This window comes from Misgurnus anguillicaudatus, chromosome 4 (genome assembly GCF_027580225.2).
Source record: "Misgurnus anguillicaudatus chromosome 4, ASM2758022v2, whole genome shotgun sequence".
NCBI classification, from domain to species: domain Eukaryota; kingdom Metazoa; phylum Chordata; class Actinopteri; order Cypriniformes; family Cobitidae; genus Misgurnus; species Misgurnus anguillicaudatus.
Window position 1 is genome coordinate 37,706,282 of NC_073340.2, and position 19,594 is coordinate 37,725,875.

General features: G+C 37.8%; 2 protein-coding genes across 3 annotated transcripts in view; both read left to right on the top strand.

The window, feature by feature from the left end:
* The first annotated feature begins 2,240 nt into the window (after positions 1 to 2,240).
* On the top strand, positions 2,241 to 14,233 carry chrm3b (cholinergic receptor, muscarinic 3b). Its single transcript, XM_055176915.2, has 3 exons — positions 2,241 to 2,599; positions 6,309 to 6,425; positions 12,495 to 14,233. The coding sequence occupies exon 3, from the start codon at positions 12,506 to 12,508 to the stop codon at positions 14,150 to 14,152; it is 1,647 nt and encodes a 548-aa protein (XP_055032890.2). The 5' UTR covers positions 2,241 to 2,599; positions 6,309 to 6,425; positions 12,495 to 12,505; the 3' UTR covers positions 14,153 to 14,233.
* Positions 14,234 to 15,216: 983 nt separating this feature from the next.
* The window catches only part of fmn2b (formin 2b), a 39,644-nt gene continuing 35,266 nt past the window's right edge, over positions 15,217 to 19,594 (top strand). The window contains exons 1-2 of one of the 2 annotated variants that reach the window (XM_055175947.2): positions 15,217 to 15,337; positions 16,961 to 18,915. In XM_055175947.2, the coding sequence (XP_055031922.2) occupies positions 16,986 to 18,915 (1,930 nt within the window). In that variant the 5' untranslated portion in view covers positions 15,217 to 15,337; positions 16,961 to 16,985. The other variant, XM_055175946.2, reaches the window with a different exon arrangement.

The window sequence follows — 19,594 nt, forward strand, 5'->3', positions numbered from 1 at the left end:
TGACATGATTAATGATTAATGGATTACTGAATCTCTTTCCACTACAGATGCATTTGATAACACAGGACTGAATAAACTCTAAAATGTCAGTCAATGTGCAGTCTGCCATTTCAAAGTTTGTTTGAATGAATTTCTCCTCCATATAAGCAGATGTATTCGGTACTGTGACGGGCTGATAAATGACCTTTATTTTATAGTTTGTTATGAGAAAGAGTATTCAGTAAATAATCGCTGTTTAACAGTAGCTGCAGATCAACACGAGTCAGTTTACTCCTCCAGCTGAACGATTACAATATCAGGATGAAAATACCTTTTCACCTCATCACAATAAACGTAACATTTCAAATACAATTCAAACCATATTTAAAGCAGCTTTACATGAATAAAGAAAACACTGAAAAATCTACATTAAACATTCATATTTTAGATATGATTTCTGTATTAAATGTATGACAGCTGATGTAAATGTGTTCTGAATTCCAGCAGGTATCACAACATTCCCATCATGCACCTCACTGATGTCAGACCGACACAAAGCCTTTCTGTAATTATGAGACACAAAAGCAACAATTAACCAGAATTATTCTCTGATGAAAATTCAGTCCTATATTTAAGTCTCTTGTTCCATCATGCAGTCTGACATTATGATCTCTTTATATTAACACATAAAGCTCCTAAAGACGAAACTGAAACTTCTATTCATCTGATCTCAAGTATTGGTCTGTGATTCAGTTAGATTGTAACACACATGATGATGACAACTACAGTATAGATGTATTGATTTCCCTTCACATGAAGTTATATTCTGTGTGGGATATATTGGGTTAACAACCACTGGCCAACAGTGACCAATAATATTTAAAGCTGCAGTATGTAGATAACGCAATCATACCCAGCACATCCGTTTAATTATCAGTTAATTGGTCCTAAGCCAAACCCATCTGAGATCTCAGTGTTATATAAAGAAAGATGAGCTAAACATCTATAACACTGTATGAATAACACTGATATTAATCCAGTGTCCAATGAGCAGTCAGATTTATATTGTGCTCTTCATCAGTGATGGATTTTAAGCCTCGATAGAACATACAGAATAAATATGCCACCAACTTCCATTCAAGCATAAAGATCAAAGACTGTAACAGAGATCTGTGTGATTTGCTTTACACTTCTATTTGTTAAAATGTTCAATTGATCTGAGAAGTAGATGTTATATTTATATGCATATTAGGCCTATAGATGGTTTCATCGGACGCATGTGTGTTGTTGCAGCAGCTATGCTGTATGTTGTTGAGTGTTTCATTCTTTATCAATAAGAGATGTGCGGAAAGCAGCAAAGCCGGGACGGTTACAGAGGTGAAGCAGAGTTGGCCCACACGCCTTGCGCTCGTGCACCTAAATGTTTGGGTTTTGTAAAGTCGAGGGGAAACGGCGAAAATGGATCACACTATGTGAAGTGAGGTTTGGCAGCCCATCTGTAGTTAACACTTAGCATTGTATAGATTATATTTTACACAGTAATGTTAGCTCAGTGTTATTTTTTTTATGCTTTAGCTATGATTTGAACTAAAGTAATCTACTTGTTATTTATTTTGCTTGTTATCAGAAATAAACTACTCTAAAAAGACTGTGATATTATTGAATCTTTGTGGAAGTTTACAGGAAGTTACGTTTGTTCCACTAAAGCTGTTTATTTATGTTGTTACTGCTGAAACCATCTATAAATATAATAAATGGAGTATTAATATTGATTTTAGGTGTCCATATTTAGAATATATTTACATAGATAATCAACATTGCTGTATTTATGTTTAAATGTTAAATGTTAAAATTATTACTTCCGACCTGTCACTATGACAACTGAGGAGACTGCAGTCACCATGAGGACGCACCACGCGCACACACTGATGTCTTTAACCCCTGCTTTAACCTGTCATCTAGAAAGTGACACAAACAGAAAACGTGACATGCTCACGTTCAAACCCGGCAAAACGTGACATTTTCACGTTGGTCAATACGTGAAATAGTCACGTATTTGCGTGATATTGGGTTGCATCTATCGTTGTGAGTTCAACAACATTCATGTGTTTCAGTGAAATATTTGAAGAATGGTTTGTTTTTATCTATTTTGTCTGTGTTTGTCTGAAGGTGTTTGTCTTCGAAGTGATGCCACAAAAGAACCATTTTTGGTTCTTCAGTGAAGCTTTCAGTCAAAAGATTCTTAAAAGAAGCTTTTCTTTAGAGTTTTAACATTGATCTACTTCACTCTCGGTTGTTTATTGCTTAACTGCTGTGTTTTCTGTCATTAATCACGGCGCTCAGATATTCATCATCAATCATCTCTTATGAGCGTCGCGACCAGACAGAGCGCGCGCGCACGCGTTCACACGTTTATCGGGGATAAGGCGCCTGGTGACGTCACGTACAACGACTCCTGCCGCGAGCTGCGAGTCAGTCTGTCCACACAGATGCAGCAGCACATCACTAAAGAAACACAGAAGATGAAGATGATGATGATGATGTTCAGTGATGTATGTGAGGAGGAGATCTGATGACAGTTTGATTGACATTCTGCAGTTTTACAGACTCATCGGTACAGGTGCGTGATTTACATGATTTATAATATAAACTGTTTTAGACTTGAAAACATTGATCTGACGTGAGGCTTTTATAAAGTTTTGAATTTCTTATACGAGTTTTGATAAATTGATAAAATATCAATACATTTAGATGAATGACAGATCTGAGGACAGATGCGCTCTGTGTTTCTATAGACTTATTATTATTATATTGTTGTTAAATAATCCGGATGCTTATTTCTGTATCTATTGTGACTGAGGTTAAACTCTCACAATAATCTTTAATTGTGTTTCATCATCAAACCTGAATTAGCCTACATAATTCATCATTAATAATAATTCATCATTATTCATTTATTCATTTCGCATTTATTGTGTAATTATTATTCTTAGAGTAACTAATTAAATCCAAATGTTAATAAAAGAAATGTTTGTGTGGTTGTTGTTGATTTTGTGTGGTCGTTGGTGGTTTTAGTTGTCGCCTATTATTTTCTTTGTCTATCAGCACAATAACAAGATAGAGATCACGATGATAATGAATGATTGTCACAGTAATTCAAACATCTATGAGTTTGTGTAGGTGGTGATGTTTGAAGGCAGATGATTTTATTTTTCTGCTTTATTTTATTGTATTGTACTGTATGTGATGCTGTGTGATGTCTATAGCAGTCTTGCCTCAGTTATTATAATAAATAGTGTTAGTGAAGAATATCAAAGAATAGTCTCATTCCTCAGAGCATTTTATTAAACGTGTCATTCTCTGAATGTTTATTTATTAGAAAATATAAACAAACAAAAGCACACAAAAGAGTTGTTTTGTGTATTTCTGCTGTGACGTCACATCTGATGTAAAATCATTCGGTTATTTCTTGTTTATTTTCATTTATTAAATTCTAATATCTGTGTTTAGATGCTGTTCTGTTATCTCTGTTCTCTTTATCTGTGTGCTGTGTTGTGTTCGGTTTGTGTGGGGTTTTTTTTGTTGTTGCTGTTGCTCAGCAGAAATCATTTAACTCATTGTTTTTACAGATATAAATTCAGTTTATTAAGAGGCGATCAGTGCTTTATTTGAAGTATTTGTTGTGTGTATATCTGTGAGACAGCTGATGTAAACATGGAGTACATTTCTGAAAGCTCTTGTTTAATGTAATGCTATAAAAAGCTCAGATTCAATGGCTTCAGGTCCAGCTGATAAATCAAATGTTTATCCATCATCAGTCTGAAAGTGTAAAGCACACAGTCCATGTGTTTGTATCTCTCTATTTATATTCACTCATTAGGTGGACAGTAGTGAAGGATATATGCAGTAGTGACATTATATGTAAAAAACACTTTGCTACATTTAAAAGCATAATATTATACTTTTTACTACACTATATTTCATAAACACAAGTTTTTGTTTTACATTTAAAACAGACATATTATGAAAATGACTTTTCCGTGTTTAAGTTTCCAGTAACTTTTTTACAACTCTTCAAGCATGTAAAAATAGCTTTTTGAAATTTTGCTCCCCTTGTGATGTCAGAAGGGGATCTTACTATAATAATACCGCCCCTTAAACTGCACTATCCAACCACGACACTGACATTTAGTGCAGAGAGAGAGAGAGAGAGAGAGAGAGAGAGAGAGAATAAGTGACAGCACAATTGAGTTTCAATTTCATCAAACTACCATTATGGTGATCAGTGTTTGCATTTCATCAACACATTTACATTTTAAAGGACACACCTTAAAACAGCTTTCTTCTCACACCTTCAAAGTGTCAATTTGGAAATGTTATAATAATCTATATGGTATTTTGAGCAAAACATTCACACACACACACACACACACACACACACACACACACACACACACACACACACACACACACACACACACACACACACACACACACACACACACACACACACACACACTGAGGACACCAAAGATTAATTTTACATCTTAAAAATGTCTTGTGAAATGTCCTCTTTAATACTTACTTAGAAATCTAGTACTTAAGCCAAACTTCTACTTCCTTTTACTTGAGTAAAATAAAAATGCTAGATTTTAATGTAACTATGTATTAAATAAAATTACTAGTGGAATATAAAAGTTGTGATAAAATGATTAAGAATTTAGTGAAGTAAAAGTTTTCCAAAGAAAAATTCTGAGATACTAGAAGATTGTATTTGTTATGAGGATGGGTAATGTGTTACAGTGCATGAACAAATAATGTGACATTGTTACGCTTTATGAAATGATGATGTCATCTTGATTGTGTTACTCAAACCCTAAATATTAGTATGGAATATTTAAAGTTCTTGGATTGTTAGATATTATTAGTTATTAATGTCTATTGCTGACACAAAGCTTTATTGTTGTGACTTCAGTACTGTACAGTAGTTTACAGTTGCACGGTTATTATGATTTAGTTTAGTCTATTTGTTCTTTTATAGAACACAACAGATGTCTTTCATAATGAACTTTGACTAACAGAATGTGATTAAAAGCATTTTTATGGAAATCATAACAGAATCTTCATCTGAAAGTGTACTGTTTGTCAAACTTAAGAGCATTTGTGTTGTAGCAGAATTATTCAGGAGCTGTGTTTATCTGGTTTCTGTGTTTTAAAACTGATTAAAGAAATCTAAAGTCTGAGCAACACAAAGTTAGAAAAGTCATCTCAGGTTTCATGATGTTCAGAGATGTCATTACAGTAAAGATTCTGTTAGAGGAGCCTTGATACTAAATAAGCTGTTATGCATAATATTTATAACATACTCTTTTTTGGTACTTGAAAATGATTTACTAGCCCTACTGTATGTGTATGTACTGGAGATCTGACACCTCACAGTCAATCTGTCACTCAAATGTACCTCATTTACACCTCATGTGTACCTCAGACAGTCATTTGGGTGGTGAAGAGTTTTCCTCTAAACACACTCACGGCTAAATCTAAAAGCTTTTCTGATGGATATTTAATGAAGTCACATCCACAACATCTGTTATTTTAATGTCTCTTGGAGTCAGGACAGAATAAGATGACATGATGATAATCAGACCCACAGTCAATCTGACTTTATTCTCTACTGATTCCCAAACATCTACATACAGAAATATTTCATCACCAAACTTACATTTACAGAAGATGTTGAATGACAGGCTGTTTATATTCTATTATAGATTGATCTGATTGATCGACTGCTTTGAATTCTGAGATAGTTTCGGTTGACACTAAAGTTTTGCACTCATGTAGAGAAACAGACACTGATTATTATTTCTTTTTACAGTACAAACTCTTTAATTGATCTGTAGTAGCCTATAAAAGTACTGTATAACTTCAATCGTATTAATCAGTTTTTTAAACTTTGTTTATTTTTGACACAATCTTATATTGCTTCTCATTGGACAGTTCTTATATTTACTGTATAGTGGTTAAAGTTTTCTACATGAAGTAATGCAAGTATTTTCAATTGTATTAATTAAATAATGTATGTGCATTTGTGGACATCTGTATTAGCATATATAACACAGAGTTATGTATATACAGTACATATGATATAAAACAACAAACAAACAAACAAAAATGTAAACAAACATTAGAGTAATTGAGTCATCATGGCCTAAGGTTTGGCTGGTTAGCATGATCAAGTCCTGCCCTGCTGGTTTGTACTGTAACTACTACACCAAAACTAGCAGTGTGTTCAAATTACATTATTGTTCTAATGATGTCATTTCCTGTAGATCCTGAGTGATAAGTCACATGGCATATACAGCTCGTCTGATTGGCTGAACATCTGCGGTCACACAGTGAGGATCTATGAGGAGATGAAGCAAACGGTTCATGAACTCACTGACCAGGTACTTCTTATCAAAATATTTCTGTAACACTTTAGGGGTGTGCATATGACTGACATGACACCTTCATAATCATGACATGCCACGTGTCATGAACATGAAGGAGATTTTATGTACATTTATGACAACTGTCATTAAGTGTCATTTGTTCAATTATGTCATTTTTAATGCAAAGACGACATTGTTTGAATTTTGTTATGACAACTTGACATCAACCAATACATCATAACTTGTCATAAATCTGTCATAAACATGACATAGCAGAATAATTATCAAACTAAAGAAACTACCTAGCTTAACATAACATTAAACTGTCATTTAAATGTCATTAAGTGTTAATACTCTGTCAAAGAGTTTTATAACAGCTTCATGAATATTTTTCTTGACCTCAACTACAGTGGTACAAATCGAACTTGTAATTAAAATGTCAATATATAAATTCCTTAACTAAATGCAAAAGACATCTCAAAAGATTATACTTAACTTTATGCGATAATGCAATAAAATATAATTTTATCAAATTTTAATTATTATTATTGGATTATTGGATTTTATTTCTTAAACACCTGGAGAAATAAAAAAAACATTATGAACTGAAGAATGTTCGTGATGTTGTTATAAAACTATTAACACTTAATGACAAATTATATTTGTCTCACTGGTAAAAAGTGATCAGTTATGTTGTTTTGGTAATGTCAAGTTTTCATGACAAGCGATGATGTATTGGTTTATGTCAAGTTGTCATAACAAAGATCTCAAACAATGTCGTCTTTGCATTAAAAATGACATAATTGAACAAATGACACTTAATGACAGTTGTCATAAACATCCATAAAATTAGCATGTTCACGACACGTGTTATGTCATGATTATGAAAACCCCTTCAGTGTTACCAATATTTCCTTAAAGTGCAAAACCTTTAGTTAAACCTTACAGTCTTTATTCAGTTTTATTTGTTTGTTTTATTGTTGTTTACTGCATTAAAGTTTGAGGTTTATTTATTCAAAATGAATCCTGCATGAAAAGCCAGAGCCATCAAATATGTTGAAACTGAAGATGGCCACGAGCTTTATGAAAACATCTCACATGTGTTTGAAAGGATTTTGATGAAGCTTGAGATGATGTTGATGTTGCTGTAGTGTGATCATACAATTTGTGTCATTCTGTCACCAGATCTCAGATATTATTGCAGTGGAATAAATGATGAGTTATTGATTTAATTTCTCAGTCAATCGATTAATCAACCAAGCTGTCAATCAATCAATATCTGCATGTGTCAAAGAGGAATTTATCAATTTGTATAAAAAGTAGAAACATCTTTTGTTCAGAAGTTTCAAATGAAATGTGATTGGTTGTTTCTCGTGTCAGTCAAACCGTGTCTTGTGTATGTGGGAAGGATTTGATCAGCATAATGTGCAGAATTTAACCCTTTAAAGCTCCTGATTTTCAGGTCTTCATTTGATCAGCATTTTTGTTGGTTTGAACCACAAAACATGTGATGTCCATTCCAGTGGACACGGGGTCTGAAGGGGTTAAACTGATAGTCAAGAAGGAAACATTCAGACTCTCTGTGTGTTTTGTATCACGTCAGCAGTATTTTTCTGGTCCGCTGTGAAGTAAATCAATGTGTAGGTCACTGTGAGGACATCTACATCTATCATCACACATGAGTCTGATCTGGATGAAAGATGTTTTTATGAGCGTCACACATGAAGCAGTAAATCATCTGTTGACATGACATTCACTGTAGTGCTCAGATGGGTTTGTGTATTACAACTGTTATTCATTCATTCATTCATTCACTGGTTTGTTATTGATTATGTGGTTGTACTATTGACTGACATTGTCCTAAACATAATAGCATTTGTGCTTTAAGATGAATGATGTGTTGTCTTTATTGATAGATGTATTATTAGTAAGATTTGATTGAATGAAGTAGTTGTCTTATGTTACTGTAATGGATCTTAATGATCATCACTGTAATGTCTTTGTGATTGAATTGAAAGGGTGAATATTGATGTGTTTACAGAGAGAAAACTGTGTGTGAGTGTGTGTGTGTGTGTGTGTGTGTGTGTGTGTGTGTGTGTGTGTGTGTGTGTGTGTGTGTGTGTGTGTGTGTGTTATTTTGTTTTCTCTTGAGATGTTTGTTAACAGTTTTTTTTCATCAGGTGAGTGTTGTCAATATAAATGTGATGATGTTGATGAGTTTTCTGAAGATGTATTTGATGATTGTGGCATTAATTAGTACAGCCTGTATTAGTGATGTCTATAGAGTTCTTTACAGGCCGTGCTAATCTATGTCAAAATCATCTTTACATCACAAACACAACAGCAGAACATCTTTGCTTTGAGTTATTTTAGCACAACAGGTGAAATAATTTCTACTTGAAGAACATTATGAACATGAAGTGATTATCCACCTGAAATATTATTTGTATTTACTATATCTGCTAAAAATGAATAAATGTCATTGCATGAAATCCTTCAATGGCTCCTTCACTCAAGAACTGTGTGTGTGTGTGTGTGTGTGTGTGTGTGTGTGTGTGTGTGTGTGTGTGTGTGTGTGTGTGTGTGTGTGTGTGTGTGTGTGTGTGTAAAATCACACTTCAGATTTTCATTCTGTCAGATGTTATACAGTATCTCGGTAGCAGGTGTATTTTTATGAATTGTTTCGTTTAAAGTAGGTTTATAATTAAAATGTCTTACTCACAAAAGTTAGCACTGATACAGTTAATGTTGTGCTATTACTTTCTTTGAAAACTGATTCACTGGATTTTTTAAGAGACAGAAAACCTGGTGGGCAAATGCCGGTGTTTGCACTGTTACCTGATTTACATGATCCCTGTTGTGAATATCAGTGTCTGATTCTTCATGAAACTCTTCTCACCTGCAACAAAACCTCCTTCAGTGCTGAATTATAACTGAATGCCTTTAGTTTGATGATTTATTTAGCTGTAATTGGATCGTTGTTTATTTGGATTTTCATCTGGCAATGCAGGAAAACGAGTGATGAGAGTTGTGCGTGACAGATTATACTGTACTGTTTCTCTCTAACCTCCAGCATTGAAGTCACTTCTGCATAATACTGTACATGCTCCTGACTCATTCAGAAAATCTCTGAACGAGAAACACACATACTGTATAACAGAATGACATCAGATTTTATTATTCATTCTTTAAACCCATGCTTAGTTCTGTATGTGATAGGTGGAGGCTGTAATATCGGTGTTCAGATTAGAAAATAAGTGTATACTGCATACTATTTTTACATTTTATTCAGTTTGTGTATTTTTTGTGAATTCTTGTGTTTAAACGGCTTTGTTTCTTTACTCTAAGTAGATTTTAGGTAAATCTGAGCTACTAAATGAAGCCACGCCCATTTTACCTCACAGCCCAGATGTAGAACATGTGTGGCCATCAAGACTCCGCCCCTAACCTGAGCCGAAACCCATCCATCACTTCCACACCTTCACTGAACCCTTCTTCTTTCACTTGAAACACAACCTTCTTCACATTTAGGCTCATGTCATATTTCTCTGTTCACTGATAAATGTGTTTTCAGTAGAAGGATAAATGAAGTCTAAATGAGGGACAAATTTACAGTTATGTATACATTGAAAATATGTCTGTTTCTAGGACCACTGCCAACATTTTGAGTATTTTTAAGATAATTTTATGAAGATGTTGTACTATTGAAGAATGATGATTTGGATTATAGCATTTACAAAATCCCCTTGAATAGCTCTTAAGATGAATATTATACAGCCATGGAAAAAATGAAGAGTGTTCAAGTCATGTTGTGATCGCTTCAGTCTTTGTTGAATTTCAACAAAATCAAACCTAAGGAGTGATATAAAGTCACCCAACAGCAAGACCCATCAAAGATTCATCAAATGTTTACTTCTAAACTGTTCCTAACATGTAAACTTGTTTTCTTTGCAGTATTCAAGATCTGAAAGCATTGCATCTCATCTTTTTTGTTTTTTGACCATTTTGCCAATAATAATTGGCAGAAATGTTGCAAAAATGTTGACAGAATGAAGTAAAAATAATAATTTTACTTAAAGCTCATGGCTTTCTTCTTCTTACATCCAAAAACACACTTCTTCTTTCATGTCTTGATATAAAACAAAGCTGTGGTGTGCAGTGATGTCTGTGACTTTTACTCAAAGGATCAATGCTAATGAGTGTCCTCACTCTGACGGGTGGGTGGGGAAGTGACCATAAAAGGAATATGGGGTCACTGATATGTAATGGGTACCCATGTTTGAAAAAACTTTCTTAAAGGGCTGGGCATAAGTTTGGCCCAGAAATACTTTGTCACATGCCCAACTGCTTTTTGCATTTGTTTAGCAGGAGGATAACAATTCTTTAAACTAAGTGTTACTAAGGCAGAATGCATGAAAAAGCATTACCCCCCCCCAACACATAGTTACCTATAACTAGTACATTTTCAAAAAACTGAAAATAATCTTAAAGTATGATAATCTTCACGCTTGTTGGTGCAGAAAACCATAATGTAGGAAAAAATGCATCAAAGTAGAAAAATCTGATCCATGATTAATTTCTGACTCTTGAGTTGAGCTGATGTGTTTATGTTGTGATCTTTATCATAATAAAGTCTGATAAATAAAAACATCTCAGTAAACACATCTATCAGACAGATTTCACTTTAAACATAATTCAGAAATGTTTATAAAACTGAAGTGAGTAGTAATGTAGTGTTAACAGTGATTTAATGAAATGTTTTTGATTTAATGTGTGTGTATCCTCATCAAGAAACACTTCTGAAAAAGATTACACCAAAAATAAAGATCAGTGTCTTTACATTGAGCATTATAAATGATTGTGAATAATGTTATTGATGTTAAATGTATTCACTTATTGTTTATTAGATTTTGTAATTGCGCCCGGTTATATTTAAATAATGAATAATGATTTTTTTATCTTTATTGATAAATATTTCATCAGCTTTATCATTTTCTGATTGTTTTAACTGGGTTCATATCATTTATCTTGAAGTCCAGAAATTGTACACGCACGCACCTGCACACGCACACACACACACACATTTTAACATTTTATATTAAGTTTTAATCTATTTTTGTGGCATTTGTAAATGTTAATGTCATTTGGCTCTTGTCTTGTTGTGTAATCCCTGTGCTGTTGAGAGAAGCGTTCATGTTTTCTTCATAAAGCCACTGAATAATTTAATGGAAACATTTGATTGAGATTTCTCCAGAGCTTTAATACTAACACAAATGATCTGTCACACACACACACACACACACACACACACACACACACACACACACACACACACACACACACACACACACACACACACACACACACACACACACACTGTGTGGCAAAACTATGTGTGAGTCTGTTGTGTATATTGTGTGAGTTTGTATTTATCTTGTCATCTCTTTCTCATCTAAGAAATACTAAAGTTTGTTTATTATTCAGCAACTTTACGGTCACGACAATTTCCTTTCAAAGTTGAGATGAAATTATTTTCAGAATTTCTGGATAGTTTGGGCAGATGGTTGGTGTATACTTCTGTCTCTGTGTCTCATTGGCTACATTACAAGTTTGTGTGTGTGTGTGTGTGTGTGTGTGTGTGTGTGTGTGTGTGTGTGTGTGTGCGTGCGTGCGTGCGTGCGTGCGTGCGTGCGTGTGTGTGTGTGTCTGAGCACATGTGTGTCTTTTTCTATATATCTGTGAGTGTGTGTGTGAGCTCTACATTGTGTGTAATTTTCAGTTTTGAGTGTGGCTGTGAAAGCAACAGATGGTCTTATAACCAAGCGATACACATACAACACACACAAAGAAAACACACAGTGTTTTTGGTTAATACAAAATGGGCTCTGTGCGACCTCTGACCCTCAGCTGACCTCAGGTGAACTGATATCCAGGATTACACTGAACATTGTGTATATGTACAAATAAAGTCTTTTAAAAAGTTGAGTTACAGACTACACAACAGTGTGTGTGTTTGTGTTTTATGTCTGAATGTTGAAGATTTCTTCATATTAACTCTCTTCTATCTGTGACATTTCTCTACAGATTGAAATATCATGAATCTGATGGTGATGGGTGAACCCGGAATATTCCTGACCAACAGCTCTCCGGGAATGCGGGCCTTTCCCGTTACCGCATTTGTGCCGCATAACGTCCGGATGGAGACTGACGGTTGGCCGGCCAACGATTCTCTCCTCGCGCAGGGAGCCAATTTGACCGGCAGCCATAACGCAACTCTCCCACCCACCGTGACTTACGACCCGCTGGGCGGCCGAACCATCTGGCAAGTGGTGATAATCATGTTCTTGTGTGGGTCGCTGTCTTTGGTCACCATCATCGGAAACATACTGGTCCTGCTGTCGTTTAAAGTGAACAAACAGTTAAAGACGGTCAGTAACTACTATCTGCTCAGTTTGGCGTTTGCTGACCTCATTATTGGGGTTCTGTCCATGAACCTCTACACCACATACATCATCATGGACACGTGGGCTCTGGGGAACTGGGCCTGCGACCTGTGGTTGGCCGTCGATTACGTGGCCAGTAACGCTTCTGTCATGAACTTGTTGGTCATCAGTTTCGACAGGTACTTTTCCGTCACGCGTCCGCTCACCTACAGAGCCAAACGGACCACGAAACGAGCAATGATGATGATTGGACTCGCCTGGTCCATCTCCTTCGTTCTGTGGGCTCCCGCCATTCTGTTTTGGCAGTACTTTGTCGGGAAACGAACGGTCCCGGCCGGTGAATGTTACATACAGTTCCTCTTCGAGCCGATCCTCACCTTCTGCACTGCCATCGCAGCTTTTTATTTGCCTGTCACCATCATGACCGTCCTGTACTGGCGCATCTATAAAGAGACGGAGAACCGCTCCAAAGAGCTCGCCGGACTGAAGGGTTCAGGAAACCAAGGGAATTACGGAGGTCACGAAGAATCCAAAGCGGCTGTGATGCCTCAGACGGGCCGCGAGAACAACCTGTCCAGACGGAGGAACTCTGGGAAGATGAAACCAGGGCGCTTCCGGTTCTGGCCGCCGTGCCGCGGAGGAGGACGGAGACGCGACGGAGACGTGGACTGCAGTAGAAGCGACAGCTGGAATAACAACGAGATGACGATTTCCATCGAACAGTCAGATGAAGATGATGAAGAGGATGGAGAAGAACAAAAACCCATCTTCTCCACTGTTCTGAGCGTGCCCGAGATCGAAGGGAGCGGAGAATCTGAGCAGCTTCACCACCAACGACCACCAGACGCTGAAGTGAGATCTTTCAGAAAGGGATTTTCTGACCATTTCATCCTGGACTCCGGGAGCTCAAAAGATCAACCCGACACGTCCATCAAAGACACCAAACACAAGACACGAGTCAACAAACGCAAGAAGATCTCTCTGGTGAAGGAGAAGAAAGCGGCTCAGACGTTAAGCGCCATTCTCCTGGCCTTCATCATCACGTGGACGCCGTATAACATCATGGTCCTGGTGAACACGTTCTGTACCGACTGCATCCCGCAGGCTCTGTGGGCTCTGGGTTATTGGCTGTGTTATGTCAACAGCACAGTAAATCCCATGTGTTACGCTCTGTGTAACAAAACTTTCCGCAGCACCTTTAAATCCATCCTGCTGTGTGAGTGGGAACAGAAGAACCACAACCAGAAGCCCCAGCGGAGAGAAGCAGCAGTGGCCTACAGAAAGAAAACTCAAGTCTAGACGCTTTTCATCTTCTCACCTGACAGTATTGACGTTGTACATACAGTACAGTATGCTTTCTTGAGTGCAGTCATGGCCAGTCAAACACATAATCCTGTAAATACAAATAAAACACAAGAAATATTAGCTGGATTTCTCTCAAGAGCATCTGATCAATTTTCTTGATGAGATCTATAACTGAAACAGGACAATGGACATAAAAGACGTTGTCTCATTTTTTTAGTCCATAATTGTCCTGTAAAATAGTTTTACTGTTTAAAGTTGTCTATGGGAACTGTGGTTTGGTTTGGTTTGTTGTAATATTATTATTATTGTATCTTCAGCTCTTACTCTGGTTGAAAGGTTTTTGAGACCTCACGTGAAATGTGAACAAACACTCCCATCTAGTGGTTAAATTAAACATTTTGATCCTGAAGATTGACTGAAAAGAATAAAATCATCACTGATCTTCAGCGTGTGTTTATGCAAGGGTTTTATATTTTGCTCTGTTTAAATTAATACACATCTGTTTTTACTCAGCTGATTGTTAAGCTTTATATTGTTTACTATAGTACTGGGAGTAATACATTTTATCTCTGTTTTATATATATATAATTATATACGTAACGGTTGTACATTTTATGAGTTATGTCTATACAGAAATGTTTGATGAATAAAATAAGCTGTGGTTTTGTTGTCTTATTGTGAGTGAGGTACTTATAAATAAATATACTAAGATTACTAAGATTTGAAGAAATTTATATCGGGACAGAATGAAAAGTCTGTGTATTTGTATCTTAATGTATTCAAATTCTGTAATATTATTATTAAAAAAGTGATAATGCCAAAAGATTGTTTTATTAAGTAGATGTGTTCTGTGCATGTATGTTTCATGTATGATTTAATTTACATTAGTGATGTCAAATCAATGTTTGCCGCAGCTCCTCCGTCATATGACAGCCCGGTCCAATATGGCGGCGCCTTTGACGCATAATTCAGTAGCCAATGCGACTCTGCCTCTTTTGTGACGTAATGGCTTTAGATGACCAGGAGATGGCAGGAGTGCAGCACAAATCACGTGCTGAGGAGTTTCAGGTGTGATATTAAAACCTGCCGGCGGGAAAAGTCAACACACACACGCGCGCGCGCATTACACACACAGTAACACACACGCACACAATCAGGGTCATGAAGCGTCATTCATGAGTGAGTATAACACACAGACACACACACACACACAGTGTGTGTTTAATCTTGTTGTAAGTTAAGGGTAACAGGTAGAAATACTGATGTTGTAGTTAATAGTTACACACGCTGTGGTGATTCTGTTGGGATAATTAAAGATTCAGTAGATGACGTATAAAGAAGCTTCATTATTTGTACATCATCACAGTAAGTATATATTGTATATTCTCTTCACACTTGTGTCTGTTCAGATGATTTACTTCATACAGTTATTCAGATTTTAAGTCTTTGTAATGTTTTCTTCTGGTCTGCTGATAAAAGTTACACAATGACTGAGATCATTAACGCGAGAAATCATTGAAAACTCGTTTAAGACATTGGAAACATTCTTAGAAATCTAATATTTATTAATAATATGAGTTTCATGTCAAAATGTAAGTTTGAAAACATAATTTCACCTTATATACCTTTTTATATATTTTATGAAAATCAAGATTCTCTCATGGTTACAGGAGCTGACTAAAGTAAAGCGTCTCTGTCTTTAACACAAAAATAAGAATGAGTTTATTAAAATATATCACTATATTTAGTATGATAGAATATAAAGGAAGTGATATTTACAGTGACAAACTGCATTAGAGATTTCAGCCTTTAATGAGACATCATAGAGTTAGAGCTTAAAGGGGTCATATTATGAGATTTTTGTTAAGGTGTAAAATAAATATTTGGTGTTCCCAGAGTGCGTAAGTGAAGTTTTAGCTCAAAATACCCCAAAGATAATTTATTATAAGATGTTTAAATTGCCACTTTGTAGGCCTGAGCAAAATGTGTTTCATTTTGGGTGTGGCATTTAAAATGCAAATGAGTGGATGAAGTGCAAACACTGATCACAATGATGGTGGTTTGTTGTAATTGAAACTTGAATTGAAAGTATTTTTTCTTTCTCTCTGCACTAAATGGCAGTGCTGTGGTTGGATATTGCAGATAAAGGGGTTCATCATTTTCATGTTTTCTAGGTTGATAGAAGCACTGGGGACCTAATTATAGCACTTAAACATGGAAAAAGTCAGATTTTCACTAGGGATGGGCATTTTATGATAGTTTAGTTCTGAAATCAGTTTAGTGAACAAATCTTTCTTTCTAATTTTCAGACAAATATCCTTTAATCAACCTTAAAGTTATAGTTAACCCAAAAATAAACATTCTGTCTTCATTTTCTCATTCTCGTGTTGTTCTAAACCTGTATGAATTTCTTTCTGATAATGAAGATATTTTAGTAAATGATGGTAAGCACACAGCTGATTGTAACCATTGACTTCCATAGTAGGAAAAACAAGTACAATGTAATTCAATGGTTACAGTCAACTGTGTGCTTACCATCATTTATCACAATACTTCCATAATATTTGTTTTTGCTTTTTCAGAAAAAATACATTCATACAGGTTTAGGACAACACGAGGATGAGAAAATGATGACATTTTTGGCTGATCTTTAGCTTTAAAGTCTTCTGTTATTAAACTGCTTGTTTTACAGAATATCTCTTTGTTTATAAATCAGTCAGTGATTAAGACGTTTTGTTTTTCAGTGTAAATATCTTTGATATCTGTCATGATTTGTTTGACTCTCTCTGTCTTTTTTTCCAGTCAGTGTGTATTACTGTGTGTGATAATGCAGCCCGTACAGATGCTGGAGGTCCCAGGATTCAGACAGAGGCTGCTGGAGGCTTTAAGTCTGGGCAGACGGCAGCAGTATCATCTCCCCCACCTTCATCACGAGCAGAAGGAGGAGCCGAACGCCGGCGTCCCCTGGGGCCGCTCCCCCTCCCGCACCGGCTCCATCCGCAGAGTGGAGGATGAGCAGGGGGAAGGATGCAGCGAGTGTGAGAGCGACCTGCTCTATCTCTCTTTCATCACAGCGTCATCATCTGTTCCTTGCGTCTCCTCGTCATCTGACGGCGAGAGCACGTCGTCGGGGGCGACCGGCCGTTCGCGCAGACGTAAACGCAAGCACTGGAGCGGCCATGCCTTGAACGAGCTCCTGATCATGGGAAATCAAGACGGAAAGCTCAAGCGCTCGGCCGGGGGGGATGCGGGAGGCGCGGCCGAGGAGTGCGGAGCTCTCCGTGAGAATAATGGCACAAAGAAATTCCACGGGAAGAAATCCCACAACAAACACGGCGAGGGAGGGAAAAAGAAAAACAAATCGGACTCCAAATCTGTTTTTCCTCACATACGGAAGCGTAAGAACCAGGGAAAGGTAAAGGGGTTTTTGGGAGGCTCAAAAGAGGATGCATTAGATTCCCAGCACGATGAACTTGACAGCGTTCCTTCTCTATGCAACAAAACGCCGGATCTCTCGGGAGATGAGCTCGGCCAGTCGGACGCGGAGGCAGAGAGGCCTCGTTTGTTGGCAGACAGCAGGCAGACCACGCTGGATGCTGCCGACGGCCCCGAGGAAGAGGAGAGAAAGGTGGTGAGCTCCGGATCAGATACGGATATGTACAGTTTCCACTCCGCTACAGAGCAGGAAGATTTGCTGGCCGATATTCAGCAAGCCATCCGTCTCAAGCAAGGTGTGATTCTGACCAGTGCCATTGACCTCCCAGAGGAAAAGGATTGTAAACAAACCGGCTGCGGTGATGTTAAAAGCACTCCTACCCCCGACTCTGAGCCCTTCACCGTGCTGGAGGCGATTCCCAAACGAGAGAACGGTCACATCAGCAGCCCGCACCCCCCTCAGCAGCCCGCTGTCAAAGAGGAGACAGACGCTTGTGGAGAACCTCTCCCCTCGGATGAGGCCCTTTGTGCCTCGATCGCCGTGGTGACTGTGACAAAAGAGCCGGAGGCGGTGAGCGAGCCCCCCGCCCCTCTGCCCGTGGCCACGAGCCCCGTTACCAAGACAACCAGCACTACCAGCTTCCCGGATCTGACAGCTTCCTTTGAAAGTGCTACGGAGGCCATCGAAGAGGAAAATGTTGACGTTTCTCCCAGAGACGCTCCTAGCACTGACACGTTATCCGGCGGTAATGATCTCGGATCGGCAGGCTCTCTGGAGTGCGTCACTGCCATTGAACTTGCATCAGAACCGCCCGAGGAGGACGCCCCGGACACCCAGAGACGCAAAAGCAGCGTCACGTTCTCGCAGTGGGCGCAGCCGGAGAGTCCGCTGGCCACGCGGCTCCTGAAGTCCGCGCTGACGTCCTGCGCCACCGCCTGTAATTCGGTCAAGCCGTACCCACCCATCAGCACGTCTTACATCAAAACCACCACCCGTCAACTCAGCTCGCCCTCCTGCTCGCCAGGACCGTCTCCCTCTCACAGCCCGCTGTTCGCACGGAGGGGCCACGGAGACTCCTCGGCGACGGTCGCCAGGGCGGAGAGGAGACGGGTAAAGCGACAGCGATCGTACAGCATCACCGGGCCCATCAGCCGATCGGCGGACTGGACGGAGGAGCTTCGTACGCTCCCTCCCAAAACAGCGGGTTCAGCTGATTACCTGGAGTACGGTGGATCCGATGGGGCGCTCAGGACGGGCAGCACGACACAAAAGACAGCAGGAGCTCAAGCTTCCACCTGCGGCTTTCACGAGGTCTTTACAGGTGAGTTCTTATAGCTGATGTTTTTTGAGGCACTAAACTGAATAATTGTATTTTACATTTCCTCAGAATTTCAAAAATGTCAATGAGATAAAACTTCCCATGTGAGAAAAGTACACTTAATATGTGCTTAAAGTGCTTTATTTTCATGCATCTTTTTAAGATGTTCTTAAGATTGTCTAAGTGTACTTATCTGTGCTATTTTGAAGCGCCATGGATATGAACTAAAATGTGCTTGAAATTCAAGTTCAAGTTTACTACAAGTGATAACTAAATGCATTTTTCTAATACAGACATGGTGTCTAGAATTTCACTATATTAAATACAAAATTAGTGCATGAAAATAGAGCACTTTAAGTACATTATGGAAGTGCACTACATTTTCACCTGGGTTTAGTGAATACCTAAACTAAATCTTTTCTCTCAAACAGGTATTGTTTTTATAATCTTTGTAAGTGGCTTTGGACAAAAGCGTCTGCTAAATGTAAATGTGAACCTTTAGATTTTGCTTTTAGTGAAATATGTAGAGAGATTTCTTTTAATGTTCTCTCTCTTTCTGTTCATTTGGTTTGAATATATTGTGTAGACTCATTCAGTCTGTTGTGATGATGATGATAGAGCTCTCTGTGTTAGTTCATGATGTGATGAATGAATCATTCAGACTGACTCTCTTCTGTTCATT

Bases quoted from the DNA above. Each gene is read 5' to 3' on its own strand.
- chrm3b (XM_055176915.2), top strand. From the start codon at position 12,506: ATGAATCTGATGGTGATGGGTGAACCCGGAATATTCCTGACCAACAGC.